This window comes from Camelus bactrianus, chromosome 24 (genome assembly GCF_048773025.1).
Source record: "Camelus bactrianus isolate YW-2024 breed Bactrian camel chromosome 24, ASM4877302v1, whole genome shotgun sequence".
NCBI lineage: Eukaryota > Metazoa > Chordata > Mammalia > Artiodactyla > Camelidae > Camelus > Camelus bactrianus.
Window position 1 is genome coordinate 2,433,650 of NC_133562.1, and position 25,185 is coordinate 2,458,834.

The 25,185-nt window shown below is 54.4% G+C and overlaps 1 protein-coding gene across 5 annotated transcripts in view; it reads right to left on the reverse strand.

Annotated features, from left to right (window-relative positions):
• MTCL1 (microtubule crosslinking factor 1) overlaps positions 1 to 24,668 on the reverse strand; it is a 95,603-nt gene extending 70,935 nt beyond the window's left edge. For all 5 annotated transcript variants that reach the window (XM_074352446.1, XM_074352444.1, XM_074352447.1 and 2 more), the window contains exons 1-3: positions 23,250 to 24,668; positions 13,920 to 14,144; positions 12,462 to 12,620 (exon numbers count right to left, since the gene is read on the reverse strand). In XM_074352446.1, coding sequence (XP_074208547.1) covers positions 12,462 to 12,620; positions 13,920 to 14,144; positions 23,250 to 24,305 — 1,440 coding nt within the window. In that variant the 5' untranslated portion in view covers positions 24,306 to 24,668. The remainder of the gene's footprint in view (positions 1 to 12,461; positions 12,621 to 13,919; positions 14,145 to 23,249) is intronic.
• Positions 24,669 to 25,185: the final 517 nt, after the last annotated feature.

Consider the following 25,185-nt stretch of genomic DNA (forward strand, 5'->3'; position numbering starts at 1 on the left):
AAGCAGCTTATAAGAAAGCCAGCCCACTGGTTGGATGGGCCTGTGGGTGGGACGCACCGTGGCCCTGAGTGAGTGGCAGCTTCTGTCCTGCAGGTGGTGAGGAAGCCCTGCCTGGTCCCCATTCCCGGGCTGCACGTGGCCAAGGGCGGCCTTCCACCCCCACGTGCACCATGGAGCTGACTCCAGTGCTCGGTGCTGGGCCTGCATCACTGAGGTCTGAGCCCCCTCCCTGGTCCTCTCAGCTCTGAAGGCACTGAGGGAGATACCCCAGGAGCCTGGCCTCACGGAGTCACCTGCCTGACACCTAATGGTTTCTGCTCCCTTTCCCTGCTGTCAGCTGGCCTCTAGGGAGCCTCCCGAGAGCACCCACCCAGAGGCCACCGCGGCCAGGACGTCCGCCTCGCGCCGCTGGGCACCAGCCTGCGTCCACTCCAGAAGCCGGCTCCCCTAGGGGCAAGTCTGCTGCTTCCTCCAGACTCACCCTGAAGACCCTCTCAGCTTCAAACTTCCCCGCTGTCTGAATGATCTCCTTAAACGTCAAAGTGGAGCCCAGTAAAGGAATAAGCCAGTCTCTGTATAATGAAAGTCGGCCACTCAGTGAAGTTTCCTTTCACTTGTTCAGCATTTTTAAGATGAAAGTAAAGAACAGCCCAAGAAGCTGTACGTGAATGTCCTGCCTCCCAGGACTTGACGAGCCGGGAGAAGAGACACTAACTACCCTTGCACACGGTGCCCTGGGGACGCGTGACAGGAGGACCCCCAGAAGGGGCTCCAGAAAGCCTCCCTCAGCCTCACGCGGCGTCAGCTGGCTCAGGAAGGTTTTAAAGTCCTGTCACACGTTGTGGGTGCCTAACTCAGGTGGGAAGTCCCCTGCGCAGGGGACTAAGCAGGCCTTGTCCGAGGGAACTTGTAAGTATGCACACACCACGTTCCATCGATTTTATTTCATTTTTTAATTTGTTTCTTTTTGGGGATGGTAATTAGGTTTATTTATTTAATTGTCTGTAACGGAGGCACTGGGGATGGAACCCAGGACCTCGCTCATGCTACGTGCACCCTCCTCCTGCTTATCTCATTGATTTTCAGACACACGTTTTCCCTTCGTGGGCAGCTGCGCTCTGGCGTGCTGTCCCTTCATGGGCAGCCTGTATTTTTTTTTCTCTTAATGTTGCACCTCTACACCTGTGATGGTCAGTGAGTGGAAGTTTAGTTTGTCCGTGGAAACAGCCAACCCAGTCTGATTATGGCACATGGGATTTAAAAAGGAGGACGAGGACTCAAGGCTCTATCTTCTTATTTCTTCGTTTTGCAGGCGCACAGCCTCCACGTGTAATACAGGAGGCACATTTCTACATTTCACATACACCCCCAAACTTCTCCCACTTCTCTAAGGGAAATGCATTTCGATTTTAGAAGAAGTCAGTATTTGCTTGGTCCCTCAGAGTCACTGCTTCCCGCTGGTGTGCGGTCCTGTCTGCTGTGTGCAAGCTGTGTGACCTGGGCCAAGTCGCCTGCCGTCACCGAACTCGATTTCCCCCCCTATACGTGGGCTGCCCTGCCCGGCCCGCTGGGATGCTTTTACGAGGAAACAAGGTGAGGTTCTTAGAGCGCTGAAGGACCATCCCTGGTCCTCAGGACACCTTCAGTCGTGGCTGGGAGAGGGCCCCCCACTTCCTCCATTCCGGGGGCTCCACCTCCAACCTCTGCCAGGCACCCACCACTGCCCCAAGCGCATTCCCCAGAGTAAGAAGCTTGGGCCAGCAAACCACCCTTTGCCCTTCCGTCCTTTCACCAACAGCACATTCAGCTGCTGGAGTGGATGCTTTCAGAGGCTCTGTGAGAGGCCCGGAGGCCAGCAGGAGGCCTGGAGGGTGACCACAAGGCCGCCCTGCCCTCTAACGGGGGGGTTCCTGCCCACTGCCACCTGGAGTGCCAGAGCCACACGCAGACAGCACATCCGGGAGAGCAGGAGGCGTGCACTGTGTACACAGGTGTGCAAAACAGGGAAAGGATAGAAGAGAAGAAAGAAAACTAAAGGGGCAGGGCGGGGTGGGTGGGTGGATCTGACGAGGGGCAGGTTCCAACGAACCTGAGACAGATGAAGGCCACTGTCCTGGGCATGCTAGACTCCGGCCTCTGATGTGTTTTAGGAAAACTATAATTAATGGACAGGAAGCCAAAGTCACCGCCCTCTCTGACTGCTGTGGTCATAAATACACAGGTCGAGACGGGCTGACTACCCCCCTGGGGCAATTACACACTGCCGCTCAGTCATCAGGGCCCCTGCTTTGATGGAAAGAGGTCACTCCAAGGCCTTATCTTCCCCAAACGCCTGTCCTGCAAACGCTCAGCTTACCCTTCGTTAATCTAACCAGCACAGCACCACTCCTGGGCGGGAACTCGTTAGCTACGATGACAGAGGTGATCCAGATGCACTGGTCACCTCCCAGCCCTGACCACGCCTGATCTAAAAGCACTGGGAAGTTTTACAAAACAGAGGCCTGAGAAACAAAACAACGCAAAAAACTCGATGCCTGGGTCCCGCCCCACAAGGCTCTGATGCCAGGGTGTGGCCTGGGCGCCAGGAGTCCCAAAAGCTTTCCAGGGATTCTAACGCAAAGCCAGGAGGGAGCGTCTCGGGGCTCAAGGGCTGGGTCCTTGGCGCACTTTCATACAACCCCATTCACCTCCCAATAAAAGCCGGGGAATAGGACACACCTTGTCATCACCTGCCCTGAGCGCTGCTGGTCTCTAGTCCTCCTGCAAAGAAAGACCCAAACGTCTACACCGGCATTTCCAAGGACATCTCTGAAGATATTTTGCAAGAGGTTGAAAGCAGTGCTCAAAATGCTGTGTCTGCCTTCTAGCCATGCGGTCGCCAGCCCGCCCTGGAGAAAACCAAATAACTAGCCAACCTCCAGACGTTGCTAGGGTGGCGCAGGAGTTGGACGTGAGCCTGAACAGAGTGAGACGGGGTGAGAAGCTCCCGGAAGGTGCCCTCACAATCGTGTCCGACAAACCCTGCCTCAACAGGAAAGACGTGACTCTGCCATCAAGGCCAGGTGCACGCACTCAGGACCACATTCCCCGTGGGGTCAGCCAGGGAGCGTCCCTTCCTCTGCGGCTCCTGGGGGACGGGAGGCAGACACGTCCGGCCAGCTGTGCACCTGCTGTCTCCCTAAGCCAGTGGTGCTGCACTGGGGGCAACCTGCCCCGCCCAGGGCACCTGGCTTTGCCGAGAGACACTGTCACAAATTGGGAGTTGTCACTTGCATCCGGTGGGGGGAAGCCAGAGATGCTCACACATCCCGAGGTGCACAGGACACCCCCCACGGCAGAGCCGTCCAGACCAAAACATCCACAGAGCCCAGGCTGTTCAAAAGGGAGTCTTCAGGCAACCCCAACGCATGCCGTTTCCGAGAGGGTTTATCCGGCAGCTGGGCCCCTCGCTTAGAAACCCCGTGAGCAAGCCTGTTAAACAGTAAATCCAAACCCACACCAAAAACTCTCCATGAGAGAACCCTTGGAAACAAGAAACTCCCAAAGTTGAAGAGGAAGAGAGCAGCCCGGCCAAGCCGGCGTGGACTCAGCTGGCCGGAGGGAAAGCGTCTCGGGCCCCCCACAAGCACCTACAACCCCCTCCAGCTGGAACAGGTAAAGCGCTCCGTCACTGAAGTGTTTTAAAATAAGTTCACGCTGGGGGAAGGGTATAGGTCAGGTGGCAGAGTGCAGGAACAGCACACACGAGGTCCCAGGTTCAATCCCTGGCACCTCCTCCAGCCAGCATCAGTGAGGAAACCTAATGGCCTCCTCCTCCTCAGCAAGCAAACAAAACCAGCAAAGATACATACATAAGTAAAACAGGTTCTCACTGCAGAGCACAGGGAACGATACTCAGTACCTCGTAATAAGCTATAACGGAAGAGAATCTGAAATAGAACATATGTACACACACATATAAACCACTCTGCTGTACGCACGAAACTAACACAACATTGTAAACCAACTATACAATTGGTTTTAAATGCAAAAAAAAAAAAAACAAAAACCCACAGATGACTAAATTCACCAGCCTCTTCACAGGCCCACTCCACACACCTCGCCCAGCATTTCTGGGGGGGGGGGTGCCCGGCACCCCAGCGTCCCACCACTCGTTCCCCCAAAACAGCCCTCTCCGGCTCCCAGCCCCGCTCAGGACCCAGCCAGACACCACGTGTGAGGAGAAGCAACGGATGAGGGGCCACTCCAGCGACTCAGGACACAGCCATCCAAAGGCACGTGCTCAATTACAAGCACCGCTTGGCCGGGTGACCAGCTCCCACCAGCATCCAGAGATGAACAGCGTCCGTGCTTGAATGCCGACCACCCGATGCACGCTCCCACATCCCGTACATTCCTTTGCTCCAGGCCAACCGCCGCGGGCCGCGGAAAGGAGCATCCGCGATGCTGGGGGGCAAGTGAGAACCGAGCTTCCCCCACGAGCCGTCCTGCAGCAGAGCTGCCCAACCCGTGGGCGAGCCCTGGGAGGCTCAGGTCCGCCTGTCCTTTCCCTGAGTTTCCTCCTCCTTACAGCAAGAATTCAAACGCCGGCAAGCAACTGCTCAACGGTGAGACATCTGCACGGGTGCAGAACTATACAGACATAACTTGGCGTCTTTTCAATGCTGAATAATTTCTGACTAAAGGGAAAAAATGAGAACTGTGTATCAGTCCATAATCACACCACTCAGCGTCGGATGCTTTTCACTTGAGTCAGAGAAACACCAAGAAAACATCAGGTAGCATCTTCCAGGCACGTCTAATTCTCTGGCTCTTGATTCTGCATTTGAGGATAAAAGTTACCCAAACTATACGACCCCAGTAACACCACACACAGCATATGACTCTGACAGACCCCCCCCACCTCTGGCATCAAATGTAAATTTTGAAAACAGAAACATTTGCTATTTGTTCCCGTAGCACAAAACGGATGCAGTCAGCTGTCTAGTGGCATCTAAACCATCCAGAAATATGCGCTCTGTCTACATTTTAATTATTTCTTAAGAAAAGCAGCATGAATGGTGACCCTTTCACTGAAATTCACAAACAACACTAAGGATTAAACAGCAGATGACAGGCTGACGGGCCACCCTCCGCACAATTTGTGAAGTTTCCCACGTGCCGGGAAAGGCTGTGCTGAGGGCAGAGGAGGAGGGGTTGGCACTTAAATCTCTGCGGGGAGTGGATGTGGCCTGAAGTCAGTGGCGGCTCACACAGCACTGCTGCTTCTGACGCGCCACGGAAGGGGCCGCCCTCTGCCTGGAAGGCCACCTGGGCACCCACAGGGCTGTAAGGAACAGGCAGAGAGGAGGCCGCCCGCCCACAGAGACAGCCAGGCGTGGCACAATCCAGCAAGGGACCCCGGGCTTGGATGAAAGTTCCGGAAGCGACCAGCAGCAGCAGTGCTCCTCATCTCTCACCAGACAGGGTGGTCTGGTGGCCCACAGTCATGGTCAGAATACTTGACCTCCAGGAGAATTACGGTCTGGATGAACTGTCCTGAGGTCAGCGTTTACAGAACCAGAAATCCCTCATCAAGAGACCTGAAGGCAATACCACGGCTCTTTGTCAAGGAAAAATAAAAATGATGAAACCTTCACTAATTCAACAAACGTCTACTGACGGCCTGGCAAGGGCTGGGGCCTGGCAAGGGCTGGGACCTGCCGATACATGTACAAATCCTGTACGTCAGAGACATGAGCTCTGAGATGCACTGAGGGGTCCGGCGAGACTTGCACACCGCCGGCTGGAGCAGACACCCGCCAAGGAAGCACCTGTGAGATTCACACAGCTGAGTGATCGACGCTGGGCGGGCAGGTGTTCAGGGACTAGAACAGAGCCCAGACACAGACCTGCATACACGTGTCCACCTGATTTCTGACCAAGGTACAAAAGTAATTCAATGGAGGAAAACAGCCTTTTTAAGAGATGGCGCTGGAACAACGGGGCGTCCACTGGCAAAGAAAGTGAACCCTGACTCGCGTCTCACGCCTTACACAAAAGTGAACCCACGAGGGTCACCACGGACGGAGATGTCATATGTAAAACTACAAAACCTTCCCCAAAAAGCACAGCAGAAACTATTCAGAATCTAGAGCTACGCAAAGGGCTCTGAGAACTGATACCATAAAAGGAAATATTTATAAATTGAACTTCATCAAAATTAAAAACACTTGCCCAGCGAAAGATCCTGCTGAAAGATGAAAGATGAACTACAAAACGGGAGAAAATACTTGCAAACTGTATGTCCAACCAAGGGCGTCTAGAAAGTAACAGAACTCTCAGAACTCAACAGTCTCTCTCACACACACACACACACACTAGTAACATATGCAAGCAACCTAATTAGGAAATGGGCAAAAGACACGAAGAGACCAAAGAGGACACTCAGACGGCAAACACCGCATGGAAAGATACCCGTCAGGGAAATGCACGAAACACCACCCGGCAGAACGGCTAAAACCAAAGACAGCGACAGCGCCAAACCCGTGAGGGCGCACAGCCCTGGCGCCTCCGTACTGCCTGGTGTGAGTGTGAGCCTGCCTGGACAGCAGCCTGGCACTTTCTTTAAAAAACTAAATATGCACCTACCACAGAGCCCAGAAACTGAGCATCTATCCTAGGGGAGCGATGACGCACGTTCCTACAAAAACCTGCACAAAACACGTTCATAGCAACCGTATTCCTAGTAGCCGCAAACCGGACACGACCCAGACGTCCTCCAACCAGGGCTGGTTTAGCTCCGCGTGGTGCACACTCACCGTGCACCTCTCCTCCGCAACAAAAAGGGACGGGCTGTGGATACGAACCACAACCTGGCTGTGTCTCCAGGGAATGATGCCGAGTGAAAAAAGCCAGCACCCCACCGGTACCCGCTGCATGCCTTCATTTAGGTCAGACTCTTGAAATGACAAGATGGTGGAAACAGAGACCACAGCAGCAGGTGCTGGGGGGAGGGAAGTGGGCGTGACCATAAAAGGTCCACGTCGGGGACCCTCGTGACAAAACCGACCTACAGCTCAGCTGAATCGGTGCGATCTAGTTGTGAGATCACACTGGTTTTATAAGATGGTACCTTGTAAACTTGGGGAAACTGGCTGAAGGGCACACGGGACCTTTCTCTACTGTTTCTCACAACTGCATGAGAATCTATCAGTGCCTCATGGAAGAGTTCAGAAACAGGTGCTGGGAAGGCTTCAAGGAGGAGGTGGCATTTCTGGGAGGACCTTAACGAGCAGGCGGCATCTCAGTCGGCAGAGGTGGGAATCTTGGTGCCGTCTAAGGGAGCAGGGTGAGGCAGGCTGGGAGGGCTGGGCCACTCTCTTCAAAGTAAGTTCTGCCCTCCTTCCTATAATTTTCTCAGTAGAGATGAAAGACGCAGCTTAATAAATGCTTCTAAGAGGAGAAGTTTTATAGAGAAGCATCAGTGGGTCAAAGCAAGATGCAGATGCCCTTCCTGGGGAGCCCATCGTTTCCCAGTGTCCTCCCTGGTGGGGCCCCACTCAGGCGTCTGCACGGAGCCCCCTCCAGTGCCACCCGGCAGCCTGAGGCCGCCTCCTCCCGGGGCCGCAGCGGAGGAGGAGGCGGGGCTCGGGCTGAGGTCCCAAGGATGGGGGGGAGGGTGCTGGGTCAGAGGCACGTGGTGGGGGGCCACCACCCCTTTCCTAGCCTCGTGGAAACCTCGCTGTGACTCCATCTTGATTTTGACAAGGAACGGCTCAGGGGCAGGTGCCGGGGACCAGAGCGACCGCGTCCCTTCCAGCAACAGTGAATCCCCCATTAGCGCTACTTACGGTTGTTTAACTGAACACATGCCCCCTTTCTTCCCAGACACCAAAACCGTGCCATTTAGAGCAGAAGCGTTCAAACTACCCTGCCAAGTCTTCCTGCGGTGGCTGCCCTGCCCCGACCCGTATCCCCGCCAACCCCACGGGCTCTGAATGCTTATCTCCTGGCCTGGTCTTTGTCCCCTTGGTTGACGCGGCTCCAGTCCAATCGCATCCCCGCCCTCAGGGTGCGGGCAGGACACAGAGGCTGTTTCCCTCCAGATCTCCGTGCAGACACCACATGCACACACGTGCACACACACGTGCACACACACATGCACACACACACCCCCACCCTGGACTCTTCTCGTGTCGCAGCATTTGGGAAAATGACTTAAGCAGACACCCCCGATTCGTCCTGCTCTCTCGTCCCATCCTGCCACCTCATTATTAAGTCAGCGGGCCCATCACTGGGCTGTCATGCAGGATACTCTATCTCTTCCCTTCCTGTTCTCCAGCTAAACGCCCTCCCACCCCCAAATCAGGACCAGTAGATGAAAGCAGGTCTGCGTAGAAAAACAAACAGAATCACAAAAAAACGCAATCTCAGGTAAACACTAAGAGAAATTCGACGTAGATGATAAAAGTAGACAACGTAGGCTCTACAGCAAAAAAGCCAGATTAGGACGAAGAGGTCATTGTCAAATGATAAAGGAAACAATTCACCACAAAAATAGTTCTAAATCTTTGTGCAGTCATATTCAAACTCTATAAAGTTTGACAGGTTACAAGAAGAAAATTTAAATGCAAAATTATAATGGGGAGATTTTAATCTATCTTTACCCTAACTAGGCACATTTAGCAGGCAAAACTATAAAGGATATAGAAAAGTTGAACACCACAATGAACAAACGATCCAATACATTTTTTCCAAATTGTGGCAATCCACTAATGCACTAATCAAACTTATAACCACCATCAAAAAACCCAGAACAGAATAGACTTGAAAACATCAGAATGCACCTGATATGGCAAAGATAAGCATTATTTTGTGAAACCTTCACATTTGTATATTGAGTGACGATATAAAACCTACTTCCTGCTATGGGTTATAGTTCAAGCTTGAAAGTCTTCAATCTAATGGATATAAAGTCTTTACTCCAAAATTGGAGCATGTATATTCCTCTCAAGCACTCAAGAAATATTTACAAAACCTGACCCTTTGCTCGGCCCAAAAGAAGTCAGAACCAAACCCAGAGAATCAGCATTGCATCCTGAATGGTGCTGGAAGGTGTCCCACAAGGGCCAGCTGACAGCCAGCTGGTCCCCCGTGGCTCCGTGCACCCACCCTGGTTCCCCGGAGGGATCTAGAACATGTCCGTCCTTGCGAGTGCCAGCGAACTTGGCTAGTTATTTTTGTGTTGAGCAGACTTTCTGGTGGAATGAAATACTCCTGAGGGAAAGCGCTTGGGCAATCTTTAAGAAGGTGAAACTCAAGTTAACCATTTCCAGCCTTTTGAGATATTCTACCACAGACAGTACTAGAAATATACTTCCCAAAAAAGGGCAAAAAAAAAATGTTAAGCTTTGCCCAGGTGAAGGGCTAAATGGGGGTCTGCGTGCACAGACAGGCACGAGGAGGCCCCGGGAGCAGGCCAGCTGGCTCCCAGGAGGGACAGCTCCGGGGGGAGCCTGCCAGCCCTCCCTAACCCTCAGCTATCGCCGGAGGAGGTGACGTTTCCACGACACACCTCCGTTCATCCAAGAGGACCAGAGGGCACAGTCTCATCTCATCCCTCCCACTGCCCTGCACCCCACCGAGGGCTTATTGCCGTGGGGGGGGGGGCGCCCAGTCGGGACGCAGGGATGGAGCGGTGCCACGCGAGAGTGCGAGGCAGTTTGTTTCAGCAGAGGGACACTCAGCTTCGGAAGCTAAAACAGAAAAGGGAGCGGCTAGAAGCAGTGCACGCCTAACGTGGTGACGGCAGTCAGCCCTCAGACGCTCATCTGAGAGGAGACAGGTGAAAGGATGGACAGGACAGTAAAATATGTGACTGGACGTTAAAATGAGCCATTTTCAGGTGCATGATTCAGTGGCACTGAGCACATTCACATCACGCAACCACCACCTCCGTGGAGTTCCAAACGTCGTCCCCCAGCAGGGGACCGCAGGCGGTCTCCCCCCCTCCCCACGCTGGAATCCACTCGTCCGTTTCCTGTGTTTATGGATTGACCTGTCTGAACAGTTCCTATAAATGGACTCACACAATGCCTGGCTTCTTCCACTTGGTACATTTTCGAGGTTCATCCATGTCGCCGCACATACTGGTGAGAAGGACAATTTCTAAGACAGTGAAGGTGGACAGGAGGCAGTTAAGGGGCAGGGCAAGAGTGGCAAGGGTCCCTGCCATCGCCTGAGCCTGGGGGTCTAGAAGGACGGTGGCACCATTAACACAGGTGCAGGTGGGGACGACGGTGACCAGTCTGTTCCTGGACAGACTGAGTTTGATGAAACCCACCTTGGAGAAGGGCACCAGGGAGCGGGAAACAGCCGGCAGGCTAGGAAATGCTGGAGCGACAGCACAGAGCCCTTTCTGTCCCCCGAGGCTGAGGGCACACACGCACCTGCAACCGCACCTGCCCTGGGGACACACATGGGGCACGACTGTCCCCGCCTTTCCCAGAAAGTGGTGCTTTGTGCAGCTGCCAAACTCCCAAGGTGAACAAGGCTCAGGACGGAGGAAAGACCATCCCGGCTCTCCAGCAGCCCCCCTCAGCGGACTCTGTCCTGGCTTCGGTAAAGAGAACCCATTCTCAGAGACCCCAGCCGGCATTTTCTGATAAGCATCCCCACCGGCCACCTCTGAACCGTGGGCGGCTCGCTTCTCCACTCTCCACTTCCAGCACAGTCCACCAGTGTCCAGATTCCTCAGCCTTCTGAGCACCAAGACGCCTGGTGTACACACGCAGCCCCACCGGTCTGACTGCAGCTCCAGAGGTCAAATACCATTCCTGGGTCCCAGAGGAGCCAGCCTCGTGAGTCATTTTAACCCCTAGAGAAAAGGAGGGGCCGACCGCCCCCCCCCCTCGTAACCCACCTCACCGCTCTCGGGGTCCCTGCCTCCAACCTCAGTGACCACTCTCTCCCCAGAGAGCTGTTCCTGACCTGATGCCAAGTCCTTCACAAATCCATCTAAATGTGCAAGGGTCTCTGTTTGCTCTCCACACAGGCATTCACTTAGGTGTGTGATCTGCATCTTTACACGTACGCACACGTAGAATTTACAAAACAGACTTCCAGGTTGTTTCCCATACCCTCAAGGTGAGGTTCCAACTGGAAACTGAGGGAAAATCTCATGACAGCAGGCCTTCCAGAAAACTCAGGCCGAAGGAAACGGGGGCATGAATTACTCAGCCTCACGCGGAGAGGTGCGAGGCCCCCAGCCGGGCAGGGCTGCCCACAGCGACAGCGCTCTCAGGATGGCCCTCCCCCTCAGAGAAGCCCGCCGCGGCCCCGCACCCTCACCTCCATCCCTCCCTCGCCCGGCGCGTCCCCGGGGACCCCGGAGCACCGGGCACTGCTCTAGGTGTCCCCACGGTGAAGGCGGTCCCACGGGGGCACTCAGGAAGCAGGGAGGGGGCGCTGACGAGGGACCAAGGAACGAAACACACGCCTCTTCAGAGAAGTGGTGACAACACGCGGAATCTACCCCACGTAGAGGGCGGCTGGCAGGGAGGTCGCAGGCGGGGCGGCAGCAGTGCCTGGGCTGTGACTGACTGGCTCTGCTGCTGACTTGCGCCGACGGGGACGCACACACCCGGAGGGCAGGGCCTGCTCACATTCACGTCCGGCCCCCCAGTGAGTTGCTGGTGGAGGGCGGGCAGACCAGGAAGCTGACACGCTAAGTGGGGCTGTTGGCGGCGAGGACGCTGGCTTGAGCCGCCGTCTTGAAGCCCTCACCACCAGTTTTTAACTTCATCAACATGCAGGATGTTCTCCAAGAAACACTCAGCTTTAATCTTATCATGGGAGCCCCGCAAAACAGGATTTGCATTACTGCTGCAAATGAACAAAGATACATATTCATGGCCTGGACCCCTCTGCGAGAACACATTCACTCCCTGAAATTTAAAAGAAATCTGTATTTAAATCACACTGGCCGGGTAACAGACAGAGGCTGCGCACACACATCGTCTGTTTACACAGATAATGGGCAAGGACGGCGTATTTTCCAGCTCATTGCAAGAGAGGCTCTCGAGGAAAAAAAAACCAACTGCCTACTTTAGTATTTTAGTAATAACATACCCCGTTTGGACCCATAAAGGAAATTAACGGCTAGCTCCTCTGAATGGAAATGATAAAAAACAGCTTTAGCCCAGGGTCCAACAAGCCTTTTCTGCAAAGGGCCAGACAGCAAATATTTCAGGCTTTGCAAGTCACGTTGGCATCTTTGCTTTTTTAGGTTTACTTTTAGGTTTTTGTTTTTTTTTTTTAACAATGCTATAAAAATTGTAAAAACCATTCTTAGTTCTCGGGCTGCACAAACCACAGCTGGCCGACCCCTGCCTCAGACCACGACAAGAACTGGAAACATGGAGTCGCGAGTTCCTCACGACCCAACCCCAGGGACACGTCCACAGACGACGCTGGGTTACCTCCTTCAGTCTCTCCAGCTCATTCTGGAGGGCCTGCCTGGATATCTCCACTTCAATCATCTGCTGTCGGAGCGTCTCATTCTCGTCCTCGGCTCTGGCTCTTTTCTCCTCCACAGTCTCAAGTTCATGGTGCAATCTGACAGACACATCTTTGGCTACCTGCGTGGACCCACAGAGACAGTCGTCAGGATGGGCTAAGGGTGCTTCCAAACTTCAGAGGCGGCGCATTAAGGAACACTGTGTTACACCAAAGAGCAAAGGCCCTGGCACTGTCAGCAGGCCTCGTCTAAAGCATGAAGTCCACAGTCAGGGGGAACAGGACTGTCACCTGGGCTAAAAGGCCGCTTTGCACAGCCCTCCTCACAGACTCTCACTAAGAATGCCAACTCTGCCCAGGCACGCACGCTTCCAAGGATACATTAAACTCACTGTCATCATCATCAAACAAGCATTTCTCTTCCCTAAAATAATACTAAAGCTACTTGCTAAAAAAAGCAAATACAGTAATTCTGGATGCACTAGATGGAGTCAAGTTTTAAGCTGCTTACTGAGGTACAATATTTGAATGTTAAAAGCAGTTACACATTTTCACTTTCTAAAAGTGAAGAGGGAGATTTTGTAAGAGAAATATAAATCACCTTTACGTCACAGTGAATGACGTGTGGTTAGTGGCTTACAGATCTGTTACAAAGATCCCTTTCCTGTTACAGTGAGCGGCTGCATGAGATTTCACAGGGACGCGCGTGATAAGGGGACACGATGCATAAGTCATCGCAAGATAAACGACTGGATAATGGGGGCACGAGAGGAGCTGTTGGGGACAGAACAACCGGGGTAAAGTCTGGGATGTTTTCACCTCCTCCCCACACCCGCCAGTGGTTCTGAGAGACCCCGCAGGCAGCTAGTTACGCCCCGTATCTCCTTCGGTTAGATCACCACTACAAGCCTTAACTTGGATGACGGGAATTTCAAGTTTTCCGCGTTCTAGAAACTTAAAAAGCAACAACAACAAAAAATGCCAAGTGATTATGGTCAATTTTTAAAAGTGGTCTTTGACTACGATTGAACTGATAATTCAATTTTAAAACATTTCCGATCTTTAGGAGGAGTTCCTATACAATTTATACACAATGGGCAGGTGTTGTTTTTTTTTTTTCCTTTAATTGTAGATCCATTACTATGATTTCTTTTCTTCCTTTTTTGGAGGGGGGTTAAGATTCCAGTTCCTATGATGGGTTTAAATCTCGGTCCATCAAAGCCACATGACCCTACACGCCCTATAAGACCAATCACCGAGCGAAGAACATTTAAGCTGAAATCTGCTGAGAGAGACACTGACGGCACTGACCGAACACCGAGACCGCGCGGAAGTGGGTTCTGAGGGTGACATTTCAGGTCCATATCCTGCCCCCTGCAGTCCCTTCCGGGGGGCAGGTCCCATCCCGCCGGCTCACCCACCTTTAAGTCCTGCTCCAGGCTGCGGACGAGCTCGCCGTCCACCTGCCCGGTCTCAGCCACCTTCAGGCTCTTCTGCTCGGCCTTCCTGAGGCGGTACTGCAGGATCCGGCAGTTCTTGTTGGCGCGGTCCAGCTCCCGCCGGAGTTCCTGCAGCTGGTAAACGTCTTCCTCTAAGTAACTGTCCCTCATCTCCTCCATCTCAGCACGGAGTTCATCCAACTCGTCCTACACAAGCCAGACAGGGCAGACTTAGAAGCCAAGTGCATCATCAAGGACCCACCTTCATCCCATCCACCCCTGCCCGCACCACCGTCCACCACCCGCCGGCTACTTGCCGGTGTCCAGCCACACCTGTGTGACCCTGCACAAGACAGCATCACCCAACGTCTGCTCAAATCGCAAGGGGCAGAAGCCAAGAACTAGCCTGGATCATTCATCACAGCTTCTCAGCAGTCACTCCACCCCCGACATTTCCTTACAGAAGCATAATCATAAATGCAGTCATCTCTGCAGTAACTCAGCCTTTAGATTCAAACCAAACACGGGCCTAAAGCTGTATCTCTAAGACAGTCTGGGCAGGAAGGTGAGTCAGACACATGTCGCCTTCAAAGAACATAAACCTTAGTGGACCCATAACTGTGCGCTGCCCCAGCATTACCGCACACCTGCAAACGTCCCTGAAATCCCGTCCCGCAACACAACCTCAGCACTGACCATGGGACTCAGGGCTGTAAGGGTAAAGCCTTGTGTGCTGTTTCAAATACACTCGGGTTTGGTTTTTCATTTGCCTGTCCTGCACTCCCCATCTCCATTCTAGGCTGGCACTGACGTGAAGACACTCCGGGTACAGGAGAAAACCCAGGGTTATTCCTGGCCCCCTCCCTCCCTCCCATCCCACAGTCAACGCAGTGCCATCAGCTCAACATCAAAATAGAATCTGAAAAAATGACGCTAGTGAACTTGTTTACAAAACAGGAACAGACTCACATAGGAAACAAACTTATGGTTACCAAACAGGAAAGGGGTGGGGGAAGGAAAAATTAGGAGTTTGGGATGCACAGATACAAACTACTATATGTGAAATAAACAACAAGGCCCCACTGGAGAGCACAGGGAACAACCTTTAATAGCTTGGAATGACCTATAATGGAAAGTACTAGGGAAAGGAATAGATATATATGTATGTTTAACTGAATCACTATGCTGAACACCAGAAACACAAGATTGTAAATCAACTATACTCCAATTAAAACAAAAACAAAACAACCTGCAGGGCTGTCTTCCCAGCGGCTCCACACCACGGCGCCCGTCAGCCTCCACGCCTCTCACGGGAGCGGCTCGCACACAGGTAGGCCCAGCACCTGGGCTCCCGGTGTCCCCTCCAGCATCTCATCCTCTGTCGTCCATTCTCCACCCAGAGTCATCCTCTCAGCATGTAACGCAGACCACCTGCCCCAGCTCAGACCCTCCAGGGGGCTTCCCATCACACAGAGGAAATTCTTCTAAGTCCCCCAGGGCCCCTCCCTCCCTCTCCCCCGCTGGCCCCACAGGGTCCCCTGTGCTGCCTTCTCCTTAAAACGCCCCTCCCCAGCCAGCTCTTGGCAGAGCTCATGGTCACATCATTTGGAAGGCACACACCACCTTCCCCGACACCCCCAGCCCCACGGTCTCTAGTCCCGGGCCTGCCCTATTTCCTTCCCACCCCTAATCACTGTTGAATATAATCTGTTTCTTCCTACTCAGCGTCTGTCGCCCTCGCCCTCGCGGAAAGGTGAGCCCCAGGAGGGCAGACACCTCGAGAGTCAGCTCCCCTCTGCACCCCCCGTGTCTAGAGCAGTGTCAGCCACACAAGGCCTCAACCAGTATTTGTGGAATGAACACATGGGAACATCGGTCAACACCTGGAAAGACGAAATCATAAATACAACGCAAGCTGGGCATAGCCGCCCTCTGCTTTGTTCCAGTCTTGTAGTCCAATCGTGAGGAATCCTTCCCAAACCCATAGACAGGGCTGCAGCAGGCGAGATGCAAATTCCATGACAACGACTTCCAGGAGGAGCAGCCTGGAAGGTGGGAGACTAAGAAATGCATTCTAGGAGTTTTCTCGATTCCTTTCATCATAGATAGCCTGCACCTCCAGACCAGGACACCCTCGGTCATTCCCATTTGCTCTGCACAACGGACACTGCAGCCCAGGGGAAGCCTCCCTGGACGTGGGCTCCCTAGCTTGCCAGCTCTCCTGCTACTCGCTTTCTCCCTGGAGCCTCACCACTCCCACTAATCCTGCATTTATTCCTTTTTTTCCCCTGAGTTAAGGTAGATTTATTCAGAGAGATGAGCGCTCCACAGACGGAGTGCAGGCCGTCTCAGAAGGCCAGGGAGGCCACCTGCATTTAATCATAAAACCAGGGATTTACTTACAATGAAGAACAAGAGTTTCCCAACATCAGCGCCTCACAGATGAGAAACCGATGAGAGAGAAATCTCCCGAAGAGTATTTTATCCTGGGTGAGATTACGTCCCAGAGGCTATTAAGCGAGTTGCGAATCCTCGTGGAAAAACAGAGACCGGCACTCACGGGGTGAAGACGACTGTCCCGCCCACCCCACCACGTGCAGCAATCACCCGTCTCGGGAAGCACACAGACGTGGCATCTCGTTTCCCTGAATCTAGCCCGTACGTTCTCCCACTCCGCCCACTCCACCCGGCCAAGAGGACCACCTGCTCCGCTGACCGTGACTCCAAATGGAGTCTATTTCAGGGGACGCCCAAGGAGAAGGGCTGTCAGGGAGGAAGGCGTTCCCAGCCTCGCAGGGATCAAACAAATAAAATGTTTTTCTTCTCGTCTGCTAAGTGTTCTTACAGAATTTCGGAACCAGTGATGATAACCTCATTAAAAATAAGACATTCTAAGGCATCCTAAGAAAGGTAAATTCTAGTGTTGAAAATGTTGTGAAGTAGAAGCAAGTTTCATTTCTTTTTCTTTTCTCTCCCCCTCTCTGGAGATCTCTTCCTATAAATCTAGTTCCTCGTAGGAAAACTTGCTGGGACTGGGAGTTACTGGGCCCAGCACAGAAGTGGGTCAGCCGGACAGGCAGGGCTCTTCTGGGGCCTGCAGAACACAGCTATTACAGGAAGGTCTTTGCCAACCTGCAGCAGAGAGGTTGTTCAGGACGCCCGACCCCGGCACTGAGGCATTGATACTGCAGGAGGGGAGCGTGGCCACCCTGGAGGGGACCAGCCACAGCCCAGAAGCTTTCCAACAGGCCCGTACGGGCCATTCTCCTGATAAAGAGTAGAGAGTCACTCCTGAATCTGCAGCATCAAGGCCAAGTTTCACTAGGGTCCCATCCATGAATCTGCTCTGACCTGGAGAAACAGCCTAATCTCTATACTTGTGTCTGAATACAGTTAAAAGGTAATTATTTCACTGGGTAACTAATTAAAAAATAGTTCAACGCAAGCGGTAATCACTGCCGTATACGTACACGTACAAATACAAAGTGATGCTGGGGACTCTGTTTGTGGAAGGAACCTTTGAGATTGCTTTTCCTCCTAGAAAGTTTATCAGGGCCTTAATGCCTGACGTTACCTGTTACTCCAACAAGAGTTTTCAAATGTGACACAGCCATAAAAAGACATGTGATATAACTTCCAGGTAAAAATATTCTCTGGTTTGCAGACTTTGTAACGGGGCCCCTCCTCCACCCTGACGTTAAATGTTGGATGTGTTACACAGACGCCCGCACCACCACTGCAGGCTAAAAATCCCTGTTCCAGGACGAGATGAACCCACACCCCCGGATCACTGAGCAGGTCAGATGCAGATGTAAACAGCTAGTACTTTTTGGCATAAATAATCACTAACATTAGTTGCGTTGAAAAGAAAATTAGGGAGAGACCATAACTGCACGTATTTGAATCACTGCTCTCATACCTCCTGTTTCCTCTAAATTGGTAGAACACAAGACAGCCTTTATTAAGCACTTTACCTTCGTCCTAAGCCCACGATAATCCTGCCAGGGACACACCACCGGCATCTGATGGACAAGGAGACCAACCCCCCCCCCCCCGGTGAACATGTCCAAACGCTTTTTGCTAACACACGGAAGCCCACCTACAAGCTGAGGCTGTCTGGTTTCAGACACGTGCTCTTTCCAGTAAACGCTAGAAATTATCTGCAACAACCATGACAAATGAAACAGTAATCAGCCTTAAGTCCTACTGGTAAAGCGCACCACTGGCGTAAAATAAAAAAAGCAGGCCAAGGCTGGGAATCTGATGTCGTCAGCGTGCAAGTACAGCTATCACCACAGCAGGTCCTCAGGAAAGCACTGCCCTGTGCAGGAAAGACACTAACACCCCCACTTGTACAATGAGGACACTGAAATTCCATACGTTTAAATGGCTTCCCCCCTCTAGTCTGCTGCAGACACGGGACGAGGCCAGGGTCTCAACTCTTTTCACAGAGCCTTGGAAAAAGCAATTTGCAGGTTTGGTGAAAAGAAGTTACAAGTAACACGCCATGTAAGCTGGGAGCAGGCGTCTGAAAAGCAAAAACTGTGATTATTCAGATTAGGGTCATGATGGGAGAGTGATTTTCAAATTAACATGACATTAATTTTCAGACAGCATGCTCTAATTTAGAGAACATTGTATTAAAGAATCTTAAAGACGCCTGCCATTTAAATGCTTAAGGAAACCAAATCAGGCAGAACATAGCATTTTCCGGCAGACGTAATCTAGACACAGTAAGTAGAAGTGGAAAACTGCTGCTGTTAAGACAGATATTAACGAGGAAAAAACTCCCCTTCACCAAGTTTCACACTGAACTCACATCAAGTCTGTCAGATACTCAAATGCTGGATCATTATCTCACTGAAAAGCTAATTCAGTTTTAGTTAAATATACATTTCGAACTGCGCATATAAGATGAAATCTTACAGTAGCATGAAGCTCCCCACTCCTCCCCTTTGCCTGCAGAGAAACAAATCAGGCTTTCTTCTCTATACGTAACATATATGTGTGTCAAGTTAGAGGACTAATGAGGTACGTGTGTGCACGAGAATAAACCAAGGTTGAAATTTCAGTGAAAATCCCTTTGAGGAGTTTTATCCACAGTTCTGTAGTAAAAGTGCTGATGGAAACTTCCGATCACACTGATAAGCTCCTTTAAACACCCTGAAATCAACACATAGTCCTACTGGAATGACCCCTCTTTAAAGAGACCCTCTCTGGACGGCAGGCGCGGTCATCTGGCCACTGCCGCAACACTTCCATCTTCTGGGAGCTACAGCAGGAACCACTGTCCTCTGTAATGTGCCGATCATCCACCTCATTTCCCCCTGGACAATGGGAATGGTCTCCGCTGAGTCCCAGCTGAGGCTGAGACGGTGCAGGGACTGCTCCCTTTGTTCACCGAGTGACAGTTCACCCAGCAGCTGATGGCCCTGTGTGCCCCGGGCCACAGTGTCTTGCCACCAAAGATTATTACAGCCGCTTTTCCACAGGCTGAGTAAGACCTGGGTGTGGGAGGCAGAATGTCAGGGCAGAACAGAGATACCGTCCACTTTAACTCTCCAGAAGAAAGGGAGGAGGGCCCGGGCCAGGAAGGGGAGGAGTGGGTGAAGCGCTTCGTGCTCAGAACTGTTTATTCTTGTCTCAGTGTCCACCCCTCCCCCTTCCAGGCCACGCTGAGCGCATGGAATCCAGGCAGTCGAATTTAACCAAGTCATTTCAGACCTTGAAACTCAGAAAACTCCAAGGGAGAAACAGGAGGGGAAGGCTGGCTCGGTGCTGCTGCACTGAAACCTGTAAAACCCAATGATCTGCCCTGGGAAGCCACTCCACTCCAGGAACCCCCTGGTATCTGTCCTTTAGTGCTGACTTCTTTTGTTTTAACCAAAAATAGTTCTAAGGAAATAACTGAAAAGGCAGCACGGACCAAGCAGCCCTTCCCCACGCCAGCCTGGCCGGCCCTGCAGGACGGGGGCACTCTGGGGCACACTGCGTGGGGCAGGAGGAGGGCGTGTTGGGACAGCATCACCAGCCACTTGGAAAGCATTTTCAAAATAGGCCAATAAACTCACAGTGATTAAACCCTCCTGAAAAAGCCTGTGGAAACAGAGAACATAATTAATATGTTCACAATGAGCACTAGGCTTGTCTGATTGTCTCTGAGCGCTGGAGCAAAACGCAGTGGCGGGCAGGGTAGGGGGGGACACACGCCAGCAGCATTTGTGGATGTCCTTGTCACTAAGAACGTGCCTGGGTCTGCTCTGAGAGGGAAGCAAAAACCTCTGGATCACTGAACTCATCCTCTCATCTTAATTCCTCAAGACTTCCAAATACACGCGAGTTCATCAGAGGTCAAGGGACAAGAGTGCTTGTCCGACTGGGCTTCCATGCAAAACGCCAGCCACCTGCACTGAGGAGTTCATCTAATCACTGCGGTGCCCTGAGCTGCTGCTGTGGAAGCAGGGGCCGGGAGGCCCCGCACAGCTCTGCACAGCAGGAGAGGGGTGCTCCGCTGTGGGCAAATGCAGCAGTCTGGCTCGAAACCGAGAGAATCCCACTCGAGTGTTCCGATCAATAAGGCATCCTCCTATGGTGTGCAGACCTTATTTTCCGCTTGATTCCTCTTAGTCATTCTCGTTCAGACATCGTGAGTCTCAGGAAGGCCTGTAATACTTCATGTGTACCAGCCGCCAGGACACGTCAAAGCAAGATTTCTGGGTGGAGCCTCCTCTTGTTAGATAACACTTACTAGAGGCTGCTCTTTCTAACCACAAGAGTTCTGTACAGCGTTCCCTAGGAAAGCAGCAGGTCGAGGACTGACTTTTATCTACCATCTCAAAAAAGGATCACTGAGAACAAAAGCAACAAACAGCAGTTTTGGCTTATAACACGCACGCTCTAAACCCCACGTGCAAAGGCGGGCCTACAGCAAAGGTCACTGCCGCTCCTGGCACCAGTGGGTGGAGATCACCACCTTTCTTCCTCAAATTGAACTACTGTTATTTACTGACAGTAAATGAACTACTGTGCAAGCTTTTGCACAGCCAAGCACGTAACTCACACACATATCTGTGACCATCCTGATTCCCGAGCCTCCACAGACCTCCTCTGCCCCCGCTTCTGTCTCCTGCTGTCAGAGGAACGGCTGGCGGATGGACTCAGGCACGGAAGCAGTCGGTCCTGACACTTTCTCCACAGGAAATGGTAACTGACATTTCCCACCAATTAAACATTGCCAGCGGGGCTTATGGGACCGTTTGTCCACAGGCTAGTGGAGAAGTGTTCACTGTGGCCCTTTCACCTAAAAAGAGGTCCCCTAAGAAAGCTATATGTTGGGAACATTTTGAGCTTAATAAAACCACCATGGCAAGCAAATGTGGTCTGAGAAAAGCAACCCTGATGGAAACAGGGATGCAGCCTGGTGTAGGGAAAGGACAGAGGTCTGGAGGCAGGGGAAATACGAGCTGCACAAGTTAGTGGCCGTGTGACCTCGGGCAAGTCATTAACTTTTCTTGGTTCTCAGCATCCTTGTCTGTGAAACTGGGGTTATGATCAATATAACAACGATTATACCCTGTGTTGTTATGAGACTCACTGAAACATCAAATACACCAGATTAATTAGACTCCAGGCTCAGACACAATTTCCTTCACTGAGAATCGAATGACGTGAAAAATCAAATAGCTCGTTACCTAGGAATGAACCCTGAAATGATACGGGCTGCCTACCTTAAGATCAAAGATGTAATGAGAAACATCTTTCCTTAAAAAAAAAACAACCCTCAGTTTTCTGTTGCTCAGCTGCCATGATCTGCACAAACATCACAGTCAGAAACACTAAGTCAGGAAGGATGCTAAGAGCTGAGGTTACCAATGAACAAGATGATCTTTCTCACCCTGGGGGAGCTCACATCTATGGAAAGTTTTCAAAAGTGCGGATTGCACAACAGCGTCACACCCAACAGGGTGGCCCTTTTTCTTCAGCACCTTTGAATTTCACTCTGTTGACTGTTACATAAGAGTCGGTGACAAAAGCAAAGGTACTCTGTGAAATCTCTCACCCCGAGTCCTGTCTTCTCCCACCTCTCCTGCTCTGCCTCCTGGAGCAGGATGAAGTGCCACGGGGCTCAGCCTAGGTTGGAGTAGCTTCCGTGCCTGGGTTAGGAATGCTCAGTCCACTGCTCTGAGCCCGGTCTGGACTGCCCACCTCATCACCACGCACCTTACAAGCCAACCCCCTTGGTCCCACCAGCCAAAACTGGGCCTCCACCCGGGAGGTTTGGCATCTGCTGAGAAAACAGAACGACTCACAGAACCCACTGATGAAGGAGGGCCACCGCCCTGGTTTGGGAGGAGGCATATACATTTAAGCATCTTAACAGAAACAGTAAATTAATACCACCGGCGCTATTTGCGACAATGAGCATCATAATAAACTAGAACAGCTGCTTTCAATACAGCCCTCCTTCCTTTCCAGTCACCTTGCTTGTCCTGATCCCCTCCCACCACCACCACCACCCAGCACTGTCTACACCCGCGGTTCTGCAGCACCAGCCCTCCTCCTCGGAGAAAAGATGGAGTCAGACTCGCACCCCAAAGCTAACAGGACCAAGAAACCACTTGGAGCAGGCCCGGCCGGGAAGCGCTCAGAGAGGACATGATTCCCTCGAAAGTACTGGCGTGAGGAGGGACTCCTGACACGGAGAAGCCGGCTGGTGGACGCTTACAGAAAGCCGACCAGCAAAACACCGAGCTCCCTCCACCCAGGCCGCGCTCAAGGGACTCTTGAACTTCAGGTTTATCTCTGAAAACGGCGAGGCCCCGCTGTCTGTGCTGTGAGAGCCCCTGGGGGAGGACATGGAGAGAGCCTGGCTTTCCGTAACTGGGGGAGAGGCGGCGGGCCAATCTGCAGCCTGGGCCACCGCACCCTTCGGACCCCGCGCTCACCCCACGGGGCCGGGCCCAGAGCTCCCACAGCTGGGGCGGGGGTCGACCGAGTAATCCCAAAAGTGGTAACGGCCGTCGCTATAATCAACGCAGCACAGCAACAGGGGCAAAAGATTAGCGGAAAGAAGCAAGCCTTCTAGAAGCAAGCCAAGCGGGTTGACAAGCGGCCCGGACCCACAGGTCTCGCAGCTCCTTCCAGAAGTTTTGGCTCAAGCTCCCAACGCCCAGCGTGCGCGGGGACTGGAAAGCGAATGGCAGCGGGAGAAAGCGCTTTGGGGACCGGGAAGGCGGGCCTCACGGGTCCCCGCCCGCACCCAGGCCCTCGGGGCGCCTCCGGGACACCTGCTGCGGGGGGCGGGCTGCGCACCTTAAGATAGTCGTTCTCCGAGCGCAGCTCTTCCATCTCCCGAAGCAGCTCCTCCTCCTCCGCCGCCGGTACCAGCCGGGGCTGCTCGCCCGGGCCCTGCTCCTTGGGAGTCCCGGGGATAGTTCGTTCCGGGGGCGCGCGCCCCCCAGCATCCTCCGCCACGCCGGGCCCTGGGGACCCCGCGGGGACCCCACCCGGACTGCTCCGACCTCCAAAGCAGGCGGCCTGTGGCGCGGAGAGGAACATTGGGGGTTCGGGGCTACCCGGCAGCGCCCCACGAGCTGCGGGGTTCGTCGTGGGGGCCCCCCGCAGGGGTTCCCGATCGCTGGAGCCCGTGCCGGACTCGGCGTCGCTGCTGGCGGCGGGGAGCAGGCGCTGCTCATCGGACAGAGGGTCGGAGGGGCAGTCAGAGAGGTCGGAGCTGCTGTCCGTGTGGCTGATGCGGGAGCCGGGGGCGGGGGAGCCGGCCGCGGTGGTCACGGCGAGGATCACGGCGGGCACCGGGACGGCGGCGACCGGGGGCCCGGCGGCGCGGGCGGGGACCGCCCCGGAGCCGCGTTTGGCTTTGCGGCCCTTGGCAGAGGCGGGCGGCGGCTCGGCCCCGGGCGGCGGCTTCCCGACCCGGGGCAGTGGCTCCGCTGGCGCCGCGCGCAGCGCCCTCCGGGAACCTGGAGCGGCCTTGGCGCCGCCCGCTGCCCTGGCCCCGGCGCCCGGCGGCGGCTTGTCCTTCGCGCCGGGGGCGCCGCCGCTGCGCCGGGAGAGGCGGCCGGGCGCGGCCAAGGGCCCCGGCGAGGGCGGCGCCTTGCCCGCGAGGCTGGGCGAGCGTGGGGCGGTGGGCGCCAGGGCTCGGCCCGAGGAGGGGGCCGCGGGGGCCGGGCTGGGGGCCGCGGGCCGGCCGTGCAGGTCCTTGAGGAAGGGTCTGGCGGGCGAGGGCGCACGGTGCAGCCGCCTCCGCTCGACCAGCGGGTGGAGGTGATGGTGGCGGTGGTGCTGGCCGGGCGGCTGCGGCTTCGAGTCCGGGATGCCGCCGCCCGCAGGGCCGTTCAGCGTGTCCATGGCCGGAGCCCGGGCCGCGAGCAGCAGCTCCGGCAGCGGATGCTCCGGGCGGCGGCTGCGGCGGCGGCGTGCAGCCTCCCCGCGCGCCCGCTCATCACTGTCCGCCAGCCCCGCCCGGTCTGCGCCCCGCGCTCCCGCGCCGCCGTCCGCACTCCGGCCCCGAGGATCCCCGCGGGGCTCGCAGCCGCCGTCGCCCGGCTCTCCCCTGGCTGAGGTCACCGCCGCTCGCGTTCTCGAGGCACGGCGGCGCGGCGGCTCCCTGCCGCTCGCATCCTCTGCACGCGGCGCGCCGGGCTCGCACACCCGCCCTCGGCTGGCGGCGCGCGCCCGGCTCCCGCGCCCCGCTCCCTGCAGCGCCGCCCGCTCCGGCCCGCGCCCGCCCCCCGCGCCCTCCCTCCTGGCGCGGGCCCGCCGCCGCGTGCGCATGTCCCGCCTCCCGCCAGCCGGCGCCGCGGTGGGGGCGGGGCTGCGCTCCCGGGCGGGCGGGCCAGCGGGCTTCAGCCCCCTGCCGTCTCCACCCCGGGACCCTCTGGCTTTTTGAGGCTTGGGAGACTTTGAAGGACCTGGGGGAGGGAGAAGGAAGGGGCAGAGGTGAACTGGGGGGCGGCCAATGTCCCCCGAGGGCGGGGGAAGCTGGCTGGGCCCTTCTGCCGCGTGCGCCTTGGGGCGCCGGCGTCTCCAGGGCTGAAAAATGGCCCCCATAGGCCGGGCATCCAGCCCTGCGTCCCCGGGGCCCTTAGTTCCACCCCGCTGTCCTCTCTAGCTGTACACTGGTCTCCACACACTCCTTTAAGGACTGCTGGTCCCCGACGCAGCTAACTATCGCGTCCAAACGCGCACGGTGCTCCACATTGGGCACCCCCAGTGGCCTCTGGACCTC